The sequence below is a fragment of the Quercus robur genome, chromosome 8 (assembly GCF_932294415.1).
Source record: "Quercus robur chromosome 8, dhQueRobu3.1, whole genome shotgun sequence".
Classification (NCBI taxonomy): domain Eukaryota; kingdom Viridiplantae; phylum Streptophyta; class Magnoliopsida; order Fagales; family Fagaceae; genus Quercus; species Quercus robur.
Window position 1 is genome coordinate 25,496,417 of NC_065541.1, and position 21,532 is coordinate 25,517,948.

General features: G+C 37.1%; 4 protein-coding genes across 4 annotated transcripts; 2 read left to right on the forward strand and 2 right to left on the reverse strand.

The window, feature by feature from the left end:
• Nucleotides 1-4,828: 4,828 nt before the first annotated feature.
• LOC126693952 (NADH-ubiquinone oxidoreductase chain 6) lies at nt 4,829-5,951 on the reverse strand. Its single transcript, XM_050390001.1, is given in 3 exon segments — nt 4,829-4,853; nt 4,855-4,883; nt 4,885-5,951. Coding segments are annotated over 3 exon segments (654 nt in total). The 5' UTR covers nt 5,485-5,951.
• Nucleotides 5,952-6,033: 82 nt separating this feature from the next.
• Nucleotides 6,034-7,126, reverse strand: LOC126696091 (ribosomal protein S4, mitochondrial). Its single transcript, XM_050392870.1, is given in 3 exon segments — nt 6,034-6,086; nt 6,089-7,093; nt 7,096-7,126. Coding segments are annotated over 3 exon segments (1,089 nt in total).
• A 569-nt stretch (nt 7,127-7,695) lies between these two features.
• On the forward strand, nt 7,696-9,336 carry LOC126695091 (60S ribosomal protein L2, mitochondrial). The gene is given in 6 exon segments (XM_050391708.1): nt 7,696-7,792; nt 7,795-8,095; nt 8,097-8,572; nt 8,918-8,999; nt 9,001-9,145; nt 9,147-9,336. Coding segments are annotated over 6 exon segments (1,140 nt in total). The 3' UTR covers nt 9,186-9,336.
• Nucleotides 9,337-12,418: 3,082 nt separating this feature from the next.
• On the forward strand, nt 12,419-13,713 carry LOC126696092 (protein ROOT INITIATION DEFECTIVE 3-like). The gene has a single exon (XM_050392871.1). The coding sequence runs from the start codon at nt 12,419-12,421 to the stop codon at nt 13,658-13,660; it is 1,242 nt and encodes a 413-aa protein (XP_050248828.1). The 3' UTR covers nt 13,661-13,713.
• Nucleotides 13,714-21,532: the final 7,819 nt, after the last annotated feature.

A 21,532-nucleotide genomic window follows, 5' to 3' on the forward strand; every position in this document is an offset into this window, starting at 1 on the left:
TTGATCGCCTTCCTTAGCATCCTTCTTTCCTCGGTCTTGGTTCTTGAGCTAAGATGAACTGGATTGCTTACAGTCTTTATCAAACCTGTTTGCATTGGCATTCTTCATGAACTTTTTGAACTACCTCGTGATATAGGATTTCATTTTAGAATCTTCATCATCAAAAGACTCATCAATATCATTGCTTTTGGCCTTTAAAGCCATGCTCTTGCTCTTGCTTGATTTCCTTATCCTAGTCAAACCCAATTCATAGGTTTGCAATTTGCCAACCAACTCTGTCAAAGGAATTTTGTCAATATCCTTCTATTCCTCAATAGCGGTGATCTTGGCATGAAATCTCTCAAGCAGAGATCCGAGCACCTTCCTTACAACCATGGGTTTGGGAATGGTTTCTCCAAGATTAAAGGCAGAGTTCACTATATCCTTCAGCTTGGCATAGAACTCATCAAATAACTCATCCTCCTCCATCTTAATCTCTTCAAAGCTTATAGTAAGCCTTTGAAACTTTGAATCCTTGACAGCCTTAGTCCTTTCATAGGTTGTTTGGAGGATAGTCCATGCTTCCATAGCAATTTCAGCTGAGGATATCTTCTTGAACTCCTTATTGGTGACCGCACTAAATAAAGCATTCAATGCTCTGATGTTGAAATTTTTTGCTTTGATATTAGCATCATCCCAATCAGCCCGCACTTCCTTTGGCTTGGTCCAGCCTATCTCCATAGCTTGCCACACTTTCTGATCTAAGGACTGCGTGAAAACTCTTATGCGTACTTTTTAGTATGCATAGATAGTGCCATCAAATAAAGGAGGGATAATTATAGATTGTCTTCTATCCATGACAAACAGGGGTCAATGGATCACACAGCAAAGATTAACCCTAATCAGAGTGTGCCCGCTCTGATACCACTTGATTGGCTAAGAATGTATTGACCTCTTTGGTAACTTAATCAATTAATTAGCCAAGTTAATTAATTAGATTCGATTTTATGCAATAAGCATGGTAGTACAAACAAATCACCAACTACGTTAAATGCAACGAAAAATAAATTTGACACAAGTGATTTTTTTAGGGAAAACCACCGAGGCAAAACCCCATTGGGTGAATTTAAGGTCACCACTTCCAAAAATCCACTATTATCAAAACAAGCGGTTACAAGTAATTGAATCTCGGTATTTTATACCAACCTACAATTGAACCCTTACCCCAATACATAATTAGACTTGTAATGTAGTGACAATCTCTCCTTTCAATGCATGGCTCTAAGTACGTGACTAACCAATCAATGCACGGATCCCAATACGTGGCTGACACGCCAACTTGAGAAAGATGTTGGCTGCAAAGTTTTTCAGTTCATCCAAACGATGAAGATCAAGAAGCTCCTTGGTTACAAAACCCTTGTCGCACAAACACAACAGCTTCTTCAAGAGAAAGTTGAACTAAGGCAAATTGTCTCTGGTCACAGTTTGAGTAAATAATCACTTTGCATCAAGTTGTATCACCTTGGACGGCCCTTAAAATAATCCTTATATATGTCTAGGGTTGTAAGAAAAGAAACCCTATACAAATAGCTTGGATTTGCGTGAAAAACTAATTTGGAAATCTGAATTTCGTAATTCTCAATAGATACAGCTTCTGTCGAGAGCTGTCGAGAATTAAACATTAAACATCTGTCGAGCTTTAATGAACAACACTTCATCACTTGTTTCTTGGATAGACTTTCATGGCTCCAATACTAGACTTGAACTCTTGTTCCTTGAAGTATTAAATACATCCTAGATCTACCCAATTACAAGTAAAGTACATTTTGTCAAATGATTAACCAATTCTACGTGACATATGTTCTAAAAAGTTCCACATATGTCCTAACAAGTATTTTTGAAACCAACATGACTAGTCTTCCTATCATACTACGATGGCCTACCAAATAATAAATGACATGCATCCACGGGCACAACATCACAAATTACTGAATCATTTTAATTCTTGCTAATAGAAAATTGAATTAAGCATCTCTAAATACCTTCACCCCATTGCCTTTGCGAAGCCACTAGAGTTTGTGTGGCTGAGGATGATTTTCAGTTTATAACTTCAACTTCTCCACCATGGTTACTGCAACAACATTTTCACAACTTCCCCATCAATGATAACATCACAAACTTTTCCATGAGAAGTGCATCTAGTATGAAATATATTGTGCTGAAGCCATTCATCTTCCACATATGCTACCTTGAGACTTCTTTAAACAACAAGTGACTCTTCTTGATCAGCATAGATCACCTCCTCATTGAAATCAGCATGTTCATGAATGATTAGTGCTGATTCATCTTCATCCTTTATTTCCGTATCTTCCTCCACAAGAGAAACTATCTTGTGATTTGTATAATCATAAGAAATATGTCCAAGGCCTTAACATTTAAAACATCTACGACCTGTACCAAGGTTTTGGGATGATTAGAACCTAATGTAGATTCAATATTTGGTGGTTGCTTGATAGTGGCTATCTTAGGTAGTGCAACAGCCTTAGAAGTGGAACCACTCCCTCATTTCAAAACCCCCTCTCGATTATAAGATCAATCGTTATTGCCACGCATTTTCTTTAATTGCTACTCCACTTTCATAGCAAGCTTGCAAACAACATTGTAAGTCCAATAGGGATGTAGTTGGACCACATCATTGAGTTCAGCATGTAACCTACCAAGATAGTGGGCTACCATTTGCTCCTCTGATTCTACAATATCACATCGAATCATAAGATGATCAAACTTTGCTGTATACTCCTCCACAGAAAGCTTGAAATTATGAAATTTCATAAAAGCATCTTGCCTGTAGTCATGCAAATATTTTCTCTTGAGCTCTCTTTTCATCTTTTCCCATCTCACAATATGATCTCTTTCTTCATGTTGTCGTTACCTCTTGAGATTCTCCCACCAGATTGAAGCATGTTTTCTCATCTTGATAGCAACAATCTTTACTTTGCAATTTTCCAGAACATCTTTGAAATAAAATATTCACTTAATAGTAGTTAGCCAATCAACGAAATCATCAAGTTGTATCTTCCCCTCAAATTCTGGCATGTCCACCTTCATATCATAACCCTCATTGTAAGTTTTTGAGATGACGAGGATGAGGTGGAGTGCTCCCACCGGAGGAATGACTATGAGCATGGTGAAATGGATTCTCCTTTTCATCATCGCTAATAGCTTTAGATTCTGAATCATGATGTCTAGGACCTTGTCCTTGATTCTCATAAAACTCCATACGCTCTTGGAGTTGCTAAAGTTGTCTCTTTAAATCATCCATTTCAAAATCTTAATGATATCTCTCATGTATCTCAACATTATTACCATGTTGATGATGTCCAACCATTGAACCAAAGCTTTGATACCAACCGATACTATATTTGTAAGGGAAAAACCAAACTGATTTGATAAAGGGGTGAAGGATGGATAGAATGTAATATGGTACAAAGGGTTTTAACCAAACACTTAATAAATAAAAGGGATAAATGGTTCACCACTTTATGGGATACAGAAACACCACCCATTGAGATACAGAACCAGAACTCACCACCTAAGTTTCCCCCAATGGGATAAGAGTTTAAAAGAAGAAATCCATCTTCTTAAGCATAAAGACTTTTAATATGAAAATTCACTTTGATTTTATTTAATTTAGCCAAAAGGCTTATATAAAGTTTAGAACAACCCTCTAAGTATAAGAGAACGAAAATAGTAAATAAAACTTAAAATTAGGTTGACGCAAACGATAAGATGAAGACATTAAGACGATGTTACTGAAAGTATAAGGTCTGCACCGTCTTATCTTTTTGGCTATAGGAAGCAAGTTAAGAGGGAACAGATCGATGCTACAATCTAAGACATAAGGTGCAAGATCTCTTTGCAAAGAACTTTTGAAGTTTGAATCACAAGAAGAGAAGCTGAACGTTATGCAGAATCCGCTTCCCACGCATGGAAACAATGGTGCTGGTCCGTCCAGTAATGCAATCAGTCTTCCAGAAAGAGGGTTGAATCTTTTCACAGCTCATAACAGATCCAGGAACCAAAGTGTGTGTATGGTTTGAAATAGATAGGGTGCTACCATAAATTTCCATGATAGCTCGCGAAAATCCAACAAAGTCAGCAAGAAAGAAGGTTGCATCCACAGAAGGGGGTTCCACTCAAGCAACAATGCCATCTCAAGCTCGTCCCATCGTTAGGATAAAAGGACTGAGAAAGTTTGAACCTTTACCTTTCCTTTAGTCACAGTTGCTTCTAGATTTGATCTCAGTAGGACTCATTACTTCAGTGCCACCTAAGGCTCCGCCAAGTCCATTACCGATATGGTATGATCCGAATGCTCGATGTGAATACCATATGCAAGGAAGGGGACATTGGACTTATGATTGCTATGACCTTAAACATAAGATTCAGGACCTCATCGACCAGGACCTCTGGAGTCCGTATGTTAGTCCCATCAGTCGTCCGGAAAGAGGGTTCGACCTTTCCCAGCTCATCATGAGGCCTAGGGCCAGGGTCCGTGTACGATTTGAAGAGGACCTACCAAAAGTTAGTAAAGCTAAAGGCTTCCTCGGATGCTAACTATCTTGTGGATCCCTCCATGATAAAGAAATCAGTTGAGACTGAAGAGGAGTACAACACCGTTACTGATGATACACCAAATGGTGAAAGTTCTTCAGAAGATCCCCTGAAGCAGTTATACTGGCTGGGTACTGCTACTGTCACTCCACTGATTGAAAAGGGTTTAGGTTTACTTCGTCCTTAGCCCGACCCTTTACTAAAGGCTTCCCTGCCTTAACTGCTTGAAGCTATCTCACGAATTGGATTTGAACCAATCAAGCTACTTTCCTTTTAGTAGATCGTGAGTGGGTCTGTCGTCCTCCTTATTATAGTCCTCCTAAAATCAATAGCATTTTGTTGGAATACATCCTGTCTTTTCAGCTTAGTAGTCCTATGCATAGTCAGTACTATAGCCCCAATCATGGCTACTAATAAAATAAGACTAAGAACCAAAAACCAGACGGAATAGTAGGTATAAAGTAAATTGCCCAATGTTTCCAAATTAGTCCAACTTCATACCTTTCTGGCATAAGCCGTATATCTCAGACAGGTCATATTTCTCTGGGTTGGTAGTAATGGAATGGTTTCATTATCTAAAATGAAGAACATTTCCCACCAAAGGATCAGTCCAATAATACCACTCACTGGTAAATAGCGCAATACTTCTTCGTGAATCTCCGCTATTTGAATATGGAACATCATAACAATGAATAGGAATGAAATGGCTATAGCTCCTATATGAACTACTGGGAAGATCATAGCGGAGAAGTCAAGACCTAACAAAAGAAGTAAACCTGAAGTGTCGCAAAAGACTGGGATAGGAAACAAAATAGAATGTATTGGATTTTTAGCACGTACAACCATCAAACCAGAGACCAAAGCAGGGCTCGACAAAATAGAAAGTATCATTGGTACATTGTCCTTCCCTGAAATGGAACTTTCATGCTGGAGCAAGAACTAGCATGAAAGTCGATCTATTACAACCAGTGCAGTTATTCATATTTCATTTTCTTCTTCCAAGCCAAGCCCTTCTTAGAAAGCACTCACTGAGTTACTTACGAAATCTCAAATCTCTTTCGACGCTGAGAATTTTTTATGTGTCTAGGTCGATCAAAGGTTAGGCTTGCTTCTCCCCTACCTTTTAGCATTCTGGGCCCCTGAAAAAATAAAGAAACCCGAAATCAAAAAGAAAGAAGAAAAATTGGGCCATGTTTCCTGAGAGAGGCCGCCTTCTCTCAGGCTAGCAATCTTCTACTTCTAGTCGATTACTCCATGACGGGTTTCCCTCTTTCCTAGGCTCTGCTCGCTCATCTACACTCCGACCCAGCAAGTAATAATTGAAAAATGATCTTTCCTTGCTTGCATTAAGATTTAAAACTTGTTGTAAAAAAAACGGCAATCAATTAGAATCAAGATCTAGACTATCTTCTATTCGGATAGATATGTCCTTATAAGCGACTACACCGATCTTTTTATGTTTTGGCCATGTCCGTTTCCACTCCAAAGAGGAAATTTAGATATTTCAATCTAATGTCGTGAGGGATGTGACCTATGTTAGGTCCATAAGATACCACAGCTTTTGGTGTTCTATGATTCACCTTCGAATAATGAGTAGGTAGTTCGATCCTTTTGATTCTTCTCTTCATAGTAAACTGATGGGGGGACGCGAAGCAATAGGTCGAATTACTATATAAAGAAGAGTTGTAAACTATAGGACTTCTTGTTCGAGTAGGAATATTTCGGTATTTCTCGTTCCTTCTCTTCAATAAGAATAGGGATTTGAAATGATACAAATTCCTCTTCATTCTGTTGTGCTCAGCAAAGGAACTGCCTAAGCATACTTTTTTGGATCCAAACTTCTTTGTTCTTTCTAAGTCTTCTTCTTGCATAGAAGAACGCAACTATTGCAAAAACCGGGATTTTAGTAGTAGGCAGCATCCCCTCTTAGTTTTGAGTAGGTGGAACCATTTTGTTTTGGTTCTTCTCCACATTCTTACCGGGTGATCCAGGAATTTGCCTATGATTTTTTCAACTGAAATTTCGATATAGAAAGATCTCCTTATTTCTTCACCGTGGATTCTCGCATCATTTTCTTGAAAAGATATTAGATCACCGTGGGATACTTTCAAATGAGTAATGCTTACCATTCCATTATTCACACAAAGCCTTCGATGACTTATCGGCTACCTTGCTTGAGGAATAGTTTCACAAAAATGGAGACAAACCAGAATAACATCCAATCTAGTTTTTGGATTGAGTGGAAAAGGGATATATGAAGTTCGTTCTGTTCCTCTGTGCATCTCTGTGATAGGTAAATTCCCGTGAAAAAGGGGCAACTTTCGTGTAGTTTGTGATTGGATGTAATTGTTAAGATTTTCTCTTGGATAAATCTTTCTCTTAATAGATCTCTTCTTGTTCCTCAATCTTTGAAGAATGCGGCGTTGTATTATTGTAAGTTCTCTGTTCTGAAGATTTCTTGAAAGTAGACGACAAGTTTTAAATCTTAATGTAGGCAAGGCATATCTTGTTGAATTAGTCTTTTTCGCCACATCGCATATAACGGGAATCGAACCCCCTCTGTTGCTGGCAAGTGGATGGAGAATGTTCTACTTCGATCTAGCAACTTGTTAGGAGTAGGTTTTGGCTTGCCCCTTTCTACTATATTAGTAAAACGCTAATGAGCAAGAAAACGGATGCGCTAACGCGAAACGGCTTTCTAAAGCTCAATTCATTGCTTTGTTCTATAGTAAGGGGCCTTTTCTATCAATAAGACTCGAGCTAGGCGCTCACATTTTTTGGCCCTTTTTGCTCCACTAGCCTTGATTGGCAGATGGAAGTACCAAGGTGCATCTGGTGGTATCGTATATAAGATCACGACTGCATTTAGGAGTGATCTTTCCCTCTTCTTAAATCCGATGGTGATCTCACTTTCGAAAGAGGGTCTCGACGTGGCAATGTACATGTAGCTCCATAGCTGAGCTAGTCACTGGCTACAGTTTTCTTTCCTACCGGACCGGAGGCGGCCGAGAATCTTATGTCAAAAGGACCAACGACGATGAAAGGAGAAGGAGTAGGAGTAGGAGCTAATTCGGACGGAATTGAATGATTACAAAATAGACAATGAGACAAAGCCAAGAGGGGAGAGCACTTAGACAATTCACTTTGAGTACAGGGAAGTCTGCTGGTAGGAATTCCTCAGGGCGTATTACGGTTTTTCACCGGGGGGTGGATCGAAGCGATTATAGTGAAGAATTGATCTGAAACGAAGCACTTCGTCTATGGGCATTGTAGAAAGGATAAAAAATGATCCTAATCGTTCTTCTTGGATCGCTCTAGTATGATGGATCGAGAGGTTGCAGCTATGCCAGCAGAGGAAATGCAACACGATAGAGGAGTTCGCTCCGCTGTGTAAGATCCTCGAATCTACCACGACCACCATCCGTGGCCTATTTTCGTTCTCTTCCTTGCCCGGGAAGGTGGATCAAAGAAAGGTAGCTTGCTTCACTTCTGGATTGATGGCGTTATGTAGTGGTCGGCCTTCCTACCAGAATGCCTCCTTGGAAAAAAAGCCTCTTTACTAGTAAGGGCGCAAGAAGCAAAAAAACTTGCATGAAGGATGTTTTCTTCTCTGCCTTCTCCTAAAAAAGGGCCAAAGGGGAGGCTGCATCCCTTTCTTTCAGTAGCTCTTTTGCTTTCCCAAGGATAGTGGTAGCTGGGACAAAGCCCGCTTTCTTCGCGGAGCGAATGATAGAGAAACTCAAAGGAAAAAACACGTTCTCTCTTTTCGAGGTCCGAAAGTGGAGAACGCATAGCATTCTCTGGGCACATAGGATCAAACGTAAAGCAGCACTTTCTTGGCGGAGTTTTAGGCGGCAAGATACTTTAGGGCTTGTTGGAGCTACTAAGCATAACAAATCAAAGCCAAAGATGGATCAAGGTAGCTTGCCTACCAAGCCGATAGGCGAAGGGCCGAAGGATGGAGCATGCAAAGTCGATCGTGCACTTGTCGTGTGACCCGTTGGTCTTAAGCAATGTCTTGCACGAAGCGACCCACCTAGAAATAGGCCTCCTTTATGTTAGGGGGGCACTCCAATGGAACTTCGATTGGATGTGGGTATTCAATCCTGCCACTAAAATGTCCAGCAGATTCCTAGGCCTTGATGAAAGGCTGGCCACCTTTTACGTTAGAAGAGCAAAAGGCCCAAGGCATAGCAAGATGAACCAATGTGAATCGTAAGCTTCGTTGCCCGAACACGATTTGTGTTGACTACACTAGGTGCTACCATGGTAGCAAGAGAGGCCAGGTGGTGACAATTGAGAGGTTGTCACTGGGCATTCCTAGTCACATGGGAAAAGAGGTCAGTCAAATGGCAAGGCAAGGCCATACGCTTGTTTGGCTCCTTGCGGAGTATAGCTTACATCCAAACATCTGATTGGGGAACGGGGCAACGCCCATAAAGCTCCGGCAGAAAGGGAAGGCCTGCTGGGCCGTATGCCTATGGGTCCAGGATTCTTCGAAAAGGCACGGTCTGACTCGAGGACCTGGGACCTTGGCTTAGCAACGAATGAAGGGGAGCTCTTCGAGCTTTCTCCGCCAGAGGCTTATGTAGTGGTCGGCCTTATAAAGCTCACTAAGCTTCCCTCCCCCTTCCCTTATTAAATGAAGTGGAAAGTCTTCACTTAGTAGTAGGCACTCTATAAGCGACTTGTCGAGTCTACGAAGCTTTGCTTTTTGTAGTCGGCCCGTAATGCCTCCCTTCATTTGCTTGCCCCCTTCCAGCTCAGATTGCTGAATGCCTATTAAATTATCTAGTTCTAAAAGCGAATCACCAGAAGCTCACCCTTCGGGTGTCGCTTCCAGCGCAGGAGGCCAAGCATTCTGCTAGACGTCCCGGCCTGGGAGCCCAATTCGCCTTGTTAGTATTGAGTAGTACTTAAGTAGCTAAGTTTCCAAAGGTGAACAGCCCCTTGTCCTTTATATTATAGTTGTAAAGGGCTTCTTAGAAAAGTGAGGAAGGAGGCATTCGAAAGGCCGACCACTCATAGGCCTTTTCCTCTAATGGGAAGGCCGATGACTACACAAACTCTATACCAAGTCATGAGCGATAGCGAAGCCAAGATGCCGCCACCTATAGGCGAAGGGGCGAAAGCCCGACGAAGGCCTATGCTAAAGTAAGAAAGAAAGTACGTTAAGGTTACGAAGTAAGGTCAGAACTTGCCACCTAAGTTTCCACCAATGGGATAAGAGTTTAAAAGAAGAAATCTATTCCACCAATGGGATAAGAGTTTAAAAGAAGAAATCTATCTTCTTAAGCATAAAGACTTTTAATATGAAAATTCACTCTGATTTTATTTAATTTAGCCAAAAGGCTAATGGGATAAGAGTTTAAAAGAAGAAATCCATCTTCTTAAGCATAAAGACTTTTAATATGAAAATTCACTCTGATTTTATTTAATTTAGCCAAAAGGCTTATATAAAGCTTAGAACAACCCTCTAAGTATAGGAGAACGAAAATAGTAAATAAAACTTAAACTTAGGCCTAACCAAAGTTAGGAATGACTCTTAGGAATTAGAAGCGCAATAAAATACTTGTTTGCCTAGGAGAAATAAAACATAAAGTCTGATACATTCTAGGAGACATTAATTAAAGTCTATTTGACTTTTTTTTATTAATGATAAAAAAAAAAAAAAAATGATGGGCTGCACTTTTGATCTTTAAGGAGCACATTTGGGCCGGGCTTAACATCAAATTGGACTTGCTGGAACTTGGGATACTTCGATGTCACATATTTTCCAAAGTGCTTTTAAATATGAAAATTTTACCAAACAAAAAAAAAAAAAAAAAAAAAAAAAAATTGAGAGAGTTAAAAATTTTGATGTACAGGTATGCTAATATACTTACTGTAATTTCATGAGATCTGACCTTTTGATTCTTCTACACTTACTAGCTAGTTGAATGCATCCATAGTTGAAAGCTCATTGCAGCATTTTTACCTTTTTGTATACATATGTCATTTCAAAAGAAATATTTATTGTTAGAATCAAAATGATTTAATTGATTATTGTTAAGTCAAATTCTACTTGCCTCTCTTGTGGTTATGAAGGAGCATGGTTATCAAAATCACAATCTAAATTGCAGGATCGCACAATTTTACGATCCCACCTCACCAAAACTTTTAGAATCGCACAAGAATTATAAAAATTGTAGGATCATATGGGATCCTACCAATTGAAATGCATTTGGAATAGTAAGACCAAATGACTTTGATATATTATCTCCCAATTGAGAATTCTCTATTAAAATTGGTACAATTTTAAATAGACTCAAAAAGGAGAAAATCATTTAAACCAGAAAAAACAAAAATGAATGAGTTGGTATTTGTTATGTAAAACTTAAAGATAAAAGAGAAAATACCTAAACCATCAAGTGCAAAAGAAGAAATCGGTTTGAAGAACTTGTCTTCAAATGATGAGTGGTTAGCAAAGGGTGTCGACTAGAAGATGATGGTACAGATTTTGATGAAGAAAATGAAGTTACAATTCTATTGGATCATTTGGTTATCAATGTTAGGTGATAATGAGAGTTTAGGAGCTACTATCGAAGGAAACACTATGCTAGTATTTTGGTACTTGGTTGGTTTCTAATTAACATTCACTGAACTTTTTAAATACATTGCATCAAAACTTAAATATATTTGTTTCGTTAGTATAGACGTAATGATGTAGGACATGCAAATTATATTATATGATACAAATCTTTATTTTCTTATGGAAGAATTCATAATTTACATGATTATTCAACATATAAAGTTACCATCAATGTGTTTTTTTGCTTCAAATTTGAAAATATGTAAGATCTTACGATCTACAATCCTACCTACTTCCCACGATCTTACATAAAATCTTGATTTTGACAATTTTGGGAAGGGGTGTGTGTAACTAATGTCTTTTGTCTGTCTATTTGGTACACTTTTTTTATTTGATTTATTTTAGTGATTTGAAAGTGAGTTGTTTGAAAAACCTATATGTATCTACAAAGCGAGGTTTTTTTTTTTTATATAATTTTTTTAAAATTTTTTTTAATGTATTTTTAAAAAGTGCAGTTTCAAAACGGCGCCAGCCAAACATGTCCAAATCTTCTTTTTTATTTGAAATGTAAAATTTATATTAAAAAGAAGAAAATCAATTTGAATTTAATAAGATAGATCCTAGTTTTCAAAAAAATAAAATAAAATAAGATAGATCCCATATATAAAAATCTAATTAATTTATTACTCAAACAGTTGTGATTCAGTTGTAATATACATACAGTAATTTACTATGGCTAAAATACAGAGACGTTCTTATTATTATTGTGAGGGATTTCACAATTCGCTCCAATACCAATGGGCTTGGTCTGCAATCGAATGCTATAAAAGATTTGTGCTCCCTCATCCTTCACCAATTGGTCGTTGGATGGATCAAAAAGGTATACGGTCCGACAAATGGTATCAGAACTCGGTAAAGATTTGTACCCTCTCATCCTTCACCAATTGGTCGTTGGATGGATTGATAAGGCACACAGTCCAACAATCATGTTTTATCTCAAAGCCATTAATAAATAAACAAACAAACATCAGTCTAAATATGGAAGCAAATTCATGTAACCAACACCCGCAAGATGTAGTTCCAAGAATCTTTTTCTTTAAAGAAGCCAAACTAGATTAAAAGTTCCTTGTTTTCAACGCCTAGACCCACACGAAATCCCTCCTTAAACACACCCTCCTCGTTTCTCCACCTCAAAACCAACCTTCCATTCCACTTCACAATGTATCTCAATTCTCAAGCCTACCAGAAAAGAAAATGTCATCTTCTTCTTCACATGAAATTGTCCTCACTAGCTCTCCTGATGGCCCCATTATCGCCTATGATGCATCCTCAGGTGCTCTTCTAGCCCACTTCACCGGCACCCAAACACCTCGTCAAGGCCTCACCCTTGTGGGAAACAGCACTTTGATTGCTGCCTCTCATATCTCCTCAGCCACAGGTTCTGGTTCCATTCACCTCTACAACTGGTGGTCTTCAACTGTTTTCCACCACCTTCCTCTCCCTGAACCTGTTGCTCCCCTCATTGCCTCTCTTGATGGTTTCTATCTCTTTGCTGGTGGCCTTTCAGGTAATATCCATGTGCTCTCACTCCCCTCAGCTTCAGGGAACGTACTCAAAGCATTTCCTGCTCACCACAGTCCTGTATCTTGCCTCAAAATCAGTGATGATGGATCACTTCTCATTTCAGGTGGTGATGATGGTACCGTGGTTGTTATCCCAATCTCTCAACTTATAGGGGCCTCCTCATCAACAGATGAGAATGCAAGCAACTTCATATTGCACAGGTTTGTTGCACATGCTGATTCAGTGACAGCCATTACTTGTGGAATTGGACTCTGCAACTCTACAATTATAATTTCCTGCTCACTGGATTGTACATGTAAGTTTTGGAATCTTTTACTCGGGACACACCTGCGGACAGTGGAATTCCCATGCACAGTTTTTGGGGTTGCACTAGACCCGACAGAGTCGGAGTTCTATGTTGCAGGATCAGAGGGTTTTATTTACAAGGGAACAATGAAGGTTGAAAGCAAACAGCTTGTAAGCCAAGGGCTTCAACTTGTGAAATGGGCTCAAAAGCATGGTGGGGCAATCATGTCTTTGGTGATGATGAATGAGGGGCAGAATTTGATTTCTGCTGCAGAAGATGGAAGCGTTTGGGTTTGGGAAGCCGTAACAGGACAGGTCATTATGACTCTTCAAAATGAAATGGGAAGCATTAGTCATATGGTGGTGGCCACTGGGCGTGGTGCTAGAATGGATAGTAGTGGAAGTAATGAATCAACTGGGAATTGGAGTCTCGGTTTATCTGGGACTGGTAGAGAGTTGAGTTTGCAGGTAAAGCAAACACAAGAAATGGAAGATATGTTGACCGTGGTGGCAAAGGATAGGAGTAAAGCTATTGATATGCTTGAATCTGCTATTGAAATGTATGAGAGGCTCCTGGAGCTCATCCTCAAAGAAGCCAAGAAAGGTACTAGCAATGGTGGTGAGTAAGAGAAAGATAGACATGTAAGCTAAGTTAGTTATCCAAACATGAGTAAAGAATAAACATTGAAGTCGTGAAGCTCAATGTATTTTATTTACTTCTTATTTTATATATAAAAAAAAAGCACAAACAAAAAAAATTTTAGGTAAATTTCACAAACATTCTCTGGGGTTTGGGTTAATACAAACAAAGTCCAGAACATTTAAAAACTGACCATATCAGTCCCTAACCCCAAATGGCTTGTAACGCTGTTAGATATTCTACTCTCTCATCCTCCTTGCTGGGTCTCTCTCTTCCTTTTCTGGCTTAAGAAAGAAAGAACACAACTTTTCTCCAAAAAAAAAAAAAAAAAAAACCAAACAAACAAAAAAACAAAAAAACTTGAATGGAGCCCAATGACCACTGACTATCAACCATCAACCAAAGCCACAAACCCACCGACAAAACAACAACATCAACATCAGCATCAGCATCAGTACACAAACCTAGAACTTTGTAACCATTTGCCACCAATAAACCCAGTACCAGTGATTCAAACCAAAACCCAGAACTAGTGATTCAAATCAAAATTAACCAAACCCAAAACCAGTGATTCAAAATGAAACCCACATAGCCTAAACCCATAAACCTCCAAAGCCAACCCACAACAAAACCCAAATCCTCTAACACCAATTCTATCTAAAACCTAACCACCGCGAACCCACCACTACAACACCACTACAAAGCCGAAGGGAGAGAAGAGAAATCTGTGAAGTAAACCCACCACCACAACACCACTGCAAAGACGAAGAGAAAGGAGAAATCAGCAAACCTACACCAAGATGCCATTGTGAAGAAGAAAGAAAGAAAATAGAAATCATAGAGAGATGTGAGAGAGTCACATGAATAGAAGAGGAAAAAAGAGAGATAGACAAGAGGTAAGAGAGAGAAGAGGGGTTTGCTAGAGAGAGACACTAAAAAGTAACTAGTAGCTTGTAATGTCGTCTAAGTTTATGGACTAGAATGGCCAAATTTTAAATATTATGGACTTAATTGGTACTAGCCCAAACCTCAGTATTTGTTTGTGTAATTTACCCAAAACATTTATAAACCTATACTTCAATTTGGACCAAATATTCAATTTTTTTTTTAATTTTTTTTTTTCAATTCAAAATCTTGTGAGTAGTGAATCTCATTAACACAATTTGGAGTTACTTCTTTCTTTGGTTGATAACGGAAATACTGCCTCTTTGCTTGTTCACACTGATGTTAGGACCCAACTCAAGTTAAAAGTTCATCTTACTTGAAATCTTTTCACTCTTTGAATCCTACCAAAATAACTCAAAGCATGCATCTATACTTGAAATCTTTTCACACTTTGAATCCTACCAAAATACCTCAAAGCCATGTGTTTGTAGAGTAATCAAAACAATCTTGGTCTTATTTATAATGCAAGTACTATAACTTTAGTTTAAGGTTAACCCAGTATATATTGTAACAAACAATTTTATGTACTAAAATGTAGCCCGTCAAAAGTTTTTTTTCACTATGGACAAGTCAAATCATGCTTTTTTTTTTTCCTCATATTGCTCTCTTTTTTGTCTCTCACTTAGAGCATTCGCATTGGGCCTGCGAAATGCCAAATGTAAGGAAAATTTGGCATTCAAGCCCAAAAGGAGCTCAGCATCCAGAAGTGGGAAATTGTAAAATTCCAAATTTTTTTGGGATAGAGCTACAGTACCATCCTAAATGTAGGATGGTACTGTAGCACTTTACCAAAATGTTATATTATATTTTATTCCTCTTTTCTCTCTCATCACACAGTCTCTCATCTCTCTGTTCCTCACTCACTTTCTTCTCTTTCTCCCTCTTCTCTACAATCAACGGAGCTCCACCATGATCATCAACCTATGGGTAAGCACCAATGGAGCTCCACGGATCATCCACCGTGATCATCAACGAAGCTCCATAGTGATCATCAACCTATGGGTAAGCACCAACGGAGCTCCATGGATTATCCACCATGATCATTCACTGTGATTATGGGTTTGCAAATTGGATTTGGTTATGGGTGGTCATGGGTTTACTAATCAATTTTGGCCATGGGTTTGGGGCTGAGTTTTGGAGGTGTATCGTGGTGGCATCGGTGTGGTGGGTTGTGGGTTATGGTGGCACGGTGGGTCTGGGGCTGAGTTTGGTGGGTTAGGTGGTTAGGTGGATTGGCGTGTGTTGTTGATGGTGGAATAGTGGGTTTGCTTGGTGGGTTAGGTGGATCAGCGTGTGTTGTTGAGGATGGATTAGTGGGTTTTTTTTTTTTTTGGTTTTTGATAAACTGTGTTAATGGTGGATCAATGAGGTTTTTTTTGGTTCTGTGTTGGTTTTTTTTTTTTTTGATAAACTGCGTTGGGGTTTTGGGTCTTCATAGTGGTGACGGTGGTGATGGAGGTGATGTGTGTGTGTGTGAGAGAGAGAGAGAGAGAGACAAATATTAAAGAGAGACATAAATATATTTTATTGTGTAAATATATTATTTTAATGTATTGTATAAGAAAATAAAAGTTGGGATGTTAGGTGTGTTGAAAAATGGTATGGTATAAATGATAAAGTGGATTTTGAGATGGTAAAATAGAATTTTTTGTAAATTCCATATGTGAATGCTCTTATAATCCCAAATCAAGAGCATTGTAGTGCAACTTATCCCGAACTTCCATCGATTCATCCTCTTGACCAACACCAATTTTTTAGCCCTAGTCTCCAACTTCTCCACACTTGAAAAAAGCATATTGCAGAATCCTAAGAATAGATAAATAAATAAAATGCTATTTTTGTTTTTATAGAGATGAGAATAAGAATAGGAAGGGAGTTTCAAATTAAGGGAAGTACAATAGATATTTGCATACGGTCCATATTTGGTACTCTTAGAATGCATGCTAAGACAAGATGTTACTCATGGACTCACAAGTGATATACACAACAAGCTGGTTGTTGTTCTTTATTCAGTTATTTATACCCGATAAGGATACATAAAACATATACTATACATTATAGTATTATACAAGGTGGTTAGTTTTTACATGCCATATGTAATCCTTTTTTATTTTTTTATTTTTCGTTTCTTCTTCTTCTTAAGAGTCTAGACGTGTAATGTGTAGCATGCATTTTATTCATGCTAGTTACCATAGTTGTCAAAACATGAATTGTATTGTAAATCGATTTTTTTATTTTTATTTTTTTATCATGTATCATGTTGTATTGTGTATGGTAAAATATACAAACAAAATACCTAATAAAATTTATAAAAATTAAGGAAAAAATTTTTAAGATATACATATAAAAGGTATATTCATTATAAATTTAAAATATATTCAAATAATGATCAATTTTATCATCACTTATGTAATAATATTTAACAAAACTAACTAAATAAATCAAATATGTTCATTTCATACAAATTCAAATTGATTAAACTCAAAAGTGATAATACATGATAGTTTCTTCACCATTTTGCCTAATCAACTCCATTTAAATCAATGTCATCATCTTGCACAATTATTTCTTCTTCATCATCAACATTTACTATCTCTTTTCTTGTTCTTTTTTTCTAATAATTTTTTCTTCTTGCCATTCTAACTTAGACATATAAAAATACTAACAAAAAAAAAATTTATATTTTCATTTAAAACATTATCGATAGCATAGAAAATAAATTTGTAAATATGAAAGTGAAGTGTCAAGTGTGTAGTCCAAATTTTATTGAAAAATAAACTCATGGACATGTTATTTTATTGGGCTCCATTAAGTACCACAATAATTTTGTGTTAAAAACAAGTGTAACAACTTGTTTAAATCAAATAAAACTATAGATTTTAACAAACAAAAAAATTAATTTTAAACTCACATGTCTATGTATCGTACAATTCAACGATAAGATACGATTCATATGATACATACCTATGTATCATACAATTCATGAGCACTTTCGATACGTCCTTATGATATGAAACATTTTGTACACAATACAATACATATTGCTTATTATATGATATTGACAACTATGGAGTAGACCATCAACTTAGAACTCTACATTCTCATATTGGATTTTGGATTAATTATAACTTGCTCTCCTATGGTATGTGTGTTGGGAAAACAAATGGAAAAACACAGTTTTGTATCTCATACAAAAACACGCAGCGGAATATAGACGGATTTACTTCATTCATGTGAGATAGCATGTAACATTTGAGTTTTAGAAACAAAGAATGAAAAAGCGTACCTTGATGCAATGAAATTCAAAACAAATGAAGATTGGACTTGAGATGCCTTTCAATCTTCACTCCAATTCCACAATGTGCCCAAGATGTGTGACCTCTCAATCAGTTCTATATATAATCTTTCAAGAGAATAACCAAGTGTCTCCCTTAAGAAGAACTCTCAATCTTTCTCCTTTTCAATCATACATATTTTTCTACACTTGGCTGTTACTTTATTTAATAACTATCATTAAATAAATAATTGATTATCTAATTGGGTTAGCCTTTTGGGCTAGCCCAATTGGGTTTTAGTGTATGGCTTGGAGTGGGATCAAAAGGGACAAATAAATCTCTAACTCTAAATTGCACTCTAGGCCTTATTAATAAATTATATCCCAAGACTTTATTAAACATTTAACCGCTTCATGAAAATATGCGTAGTAATACAAAGTCATAATGTGTAACTGTCACTTTGAAAATTACTTCGTCTTAATCCTTAAGTACCCGGTTTAATCCTTTAAATTATTCATTTATATTTTATGAAATCGAATTTCATAAAATATAAACTTTAGCAACTCTTTACTAAAGTGGTTAGGCCTAATACTTTGAATAACCAATCCCATTAAACTTATCTCAAGGGAATATTTTATATCTTTATAAAGATACTATGAATTCCATCTTGAGAATATGTGTTCCTTTAACATTACATGTGGTTTCCCTACATACTGAGGTTTTGATCGTTTGTCTAGATCTCACTCCAGATATATCAAAGTAATCTACATTTCATGATCGAGTTCACTATTCCCTTAGGATTGAGAGTTTATGTAAATGAGAAGTCGTGAGATTTATTATTCATTTGACAGTTGTTAATAGAATAATAAATCTCACAGCGGTCCAATTCAATATGTTTTATACACTTAAAACATATTAACATATCAACTAGAAGTCTCTACTTCTATGATCAAGGCAAATCATCTTAATTGATATGGTATAGTCTTCACAGATGAAATGCCCAATTTATCACCGTCTACGAACTAAGATTTTAAGTTTACAAAGAATTTGTGATTTATATCTTCTGTGACTAAATCACATAAATTACATACTATGCATCTCAAGGACTATACAATAATGTCCAAACATTCATGCTACCATTATTTTAGATAATAATGAAACAAGTTTATTACATAGAACATAATGTCATACATAGCATACAATAGGATTTTAGGGCACTAATCCTAACAATCTCCCACTTGCCCTTAAAGACTATTGCGCACTAATCTAACTCCCATTCCCTCTACATGTGACTCAAAAGTCTTCTGGGGCAAAGCTTTGGTGAAGGGATCTGCCAGATTATTTGCACTATCAATCTTTGCTACTACCACATCTCCTCGGGCCACAATGTCTCAAATAGTATGATACTTTCTTTCTATGGGCTTTCCTTTCTTGTGATTCCTTGGATCTTTGGATTGTGCAACTGCTCCACTATTGTCATAGAACAAAGTGATTGGAACTTGCTCCATTCTCTTGACACCAAGATAATAAAGGAATTTCTTAAGCCAAATAGCTTCCTTTGTTGCTTCACAAGCATCAACATATCCAGCTTTTGTGGTGGAGTCAGCAATACAAGATTGCTTAACACTCCTCTAACTTATGGCTCCACCTCCCAAGGTGAACACACAACCTGAAGTGGACTTTCTGAAATCCTCACATCGATAAACTAGCATATAGTCTCTCATTCTCCTTAGATACTTGAGAATATGCTTTACAACCTCCCAATGTTTTGGTCCTAGATTTGATTGATATCGGCTAACTATGCCAACTAAATAATAGATATCTGGCCTAGGGCATCGGGGTGTTTCCCTATATCAATATGAAATTCTTTGTAATCTAAGAAAATATATATTTCATAATTGATTGTTCTTATACAATTAAAAACTTATGATTCGGTTGAACTGAGACAATTCAAGAATGCATGATAACCTCGATTGATAATGCGATTAGAAAAGTTTTCAGAAAAACCCATTCACTTTAAAACCTGATTTCTATTTGAAACTATTAGAAACTCATCTAAATAATAAGAAAAACATGATTGAACTTATTGAAAGTATGGAAGAACTAATGCATCAAAAGAAATCTAATTGAACAATCAAATATGTCGTTGATAAAATCCTAGAAAGAATCACATTAACTATTCACACCGTACAGAAGAAACATAACTGCTAGCCCTAGCAAAGAGTTTAGGTTGTCATTAGAGAAAGGAAAATACAAGGTTTTCTCTCGAAAATTCATTCTGCACAGCCTCCCTTCCAAAACCCTAATGTCTAAGTGTCCAAAGAAAACAAAACTTTTACTATTTTAATTTCCACCCAGGTTTACAGCAGTAACTTGTGAGTTAATTTCGGCCTTTAAAAATTGAGAATTTTAGAAAACTCAAAATTGGAAAGTTGTAGAATTTAAGTCACGGTTCTAACCCATTTGGCCTTGTGTCAATTGGATTTTTGAGGAGAGAGATACGCCCAAAATACTAATCAGTGCTCAAATTAGATTTTTCCTTTTCAGATTCTGCCTCTTTGATTTCTTTCCTTATTTGAAGCTTCCAATCATGGTAGATGATCCAAGCACTCCAGCTGCACTTCCTTAAACATTTAAGTATGATCCTTTAACTCCACTTTAATTCTATTTTGGCCTGCATTCTCTCACAAATTGCTGTAAACTCATCTTTCTCACATGATTTCCTAAAAGTAGAAAATTACACACAATGAATAGCATCTTATTTAAGAAATTATATAAAGATAAATAATAGGGACTAATGCAAATCATGGCTTAATTATACAAATTAAGCATAGTAATAAGGAGATAACGCCCACATAAATATATAACAAGTACATATTTTAAGGCCTTATCAGTGTATTTTACACACTTTGCCCCACGAGTGCTTGCTCATGCATTGGTCATGCATCTCACATGCATACTAGATGCACCTTTGCTGCACACACTCTAACACTTGACATTTTTTGCATTCACTCATGCTAGTTAAGTCTTTTTAAACCTTTTAGCACATTCAACATGTTCTTGTGTCTATGTCATGCCTTGGTCTATACTTTGTTCCATCATCCTTAGCATGTCTTGTTTACTTTATGCTTTGTAGTATTGTGTCTTTAAGATGTTTTATCTTTTGTTTGAGTTTCATTTTCTCATTCAACTTGCACCCCTCATGCATCATCTTTTATCCTTGTTCATATCTTCTTCTTTTTTCCCTCTTTCCTTTTGATTAATTTGTCTATTCGTGACAAAAAGAGGGAGAGTATACTAAAAAGTATACCAGAGTGTATTATCATTTCTATATGACTTATGTGCACATTCTTAGGAGAAGAAATTCTACCTCGTGCACTTTCATAGGGGGAGAAAGCCATAGGGGATATGCATATACTAAAGGAGAGAAGACATCTCTTATGAGAAAACCTTGTTTTGTCTTGTTTTACCTTATGCTTGTTTTCTCGTTTCTTTATGGTGCTTTGAGTTACATTTAGTTTCTATACTTTGTTGCTCTCATCGCATCGTCTTTAAGTTTTGGACATGCATTCATCCTTATGCTATTGTGTTTTTGGTTGCATGTTCAAATGATCATTTACTTTACTATATGATCATTGT

Coding starts and splice junctions, on each gene's coding strand:
- LOC126696092 (XM_050392871.1), top strand. CDS start 12,419: ATGTCATCTTCTTCTTCACATGAAATTGTCCTCACTAGCTCTCCTGAT.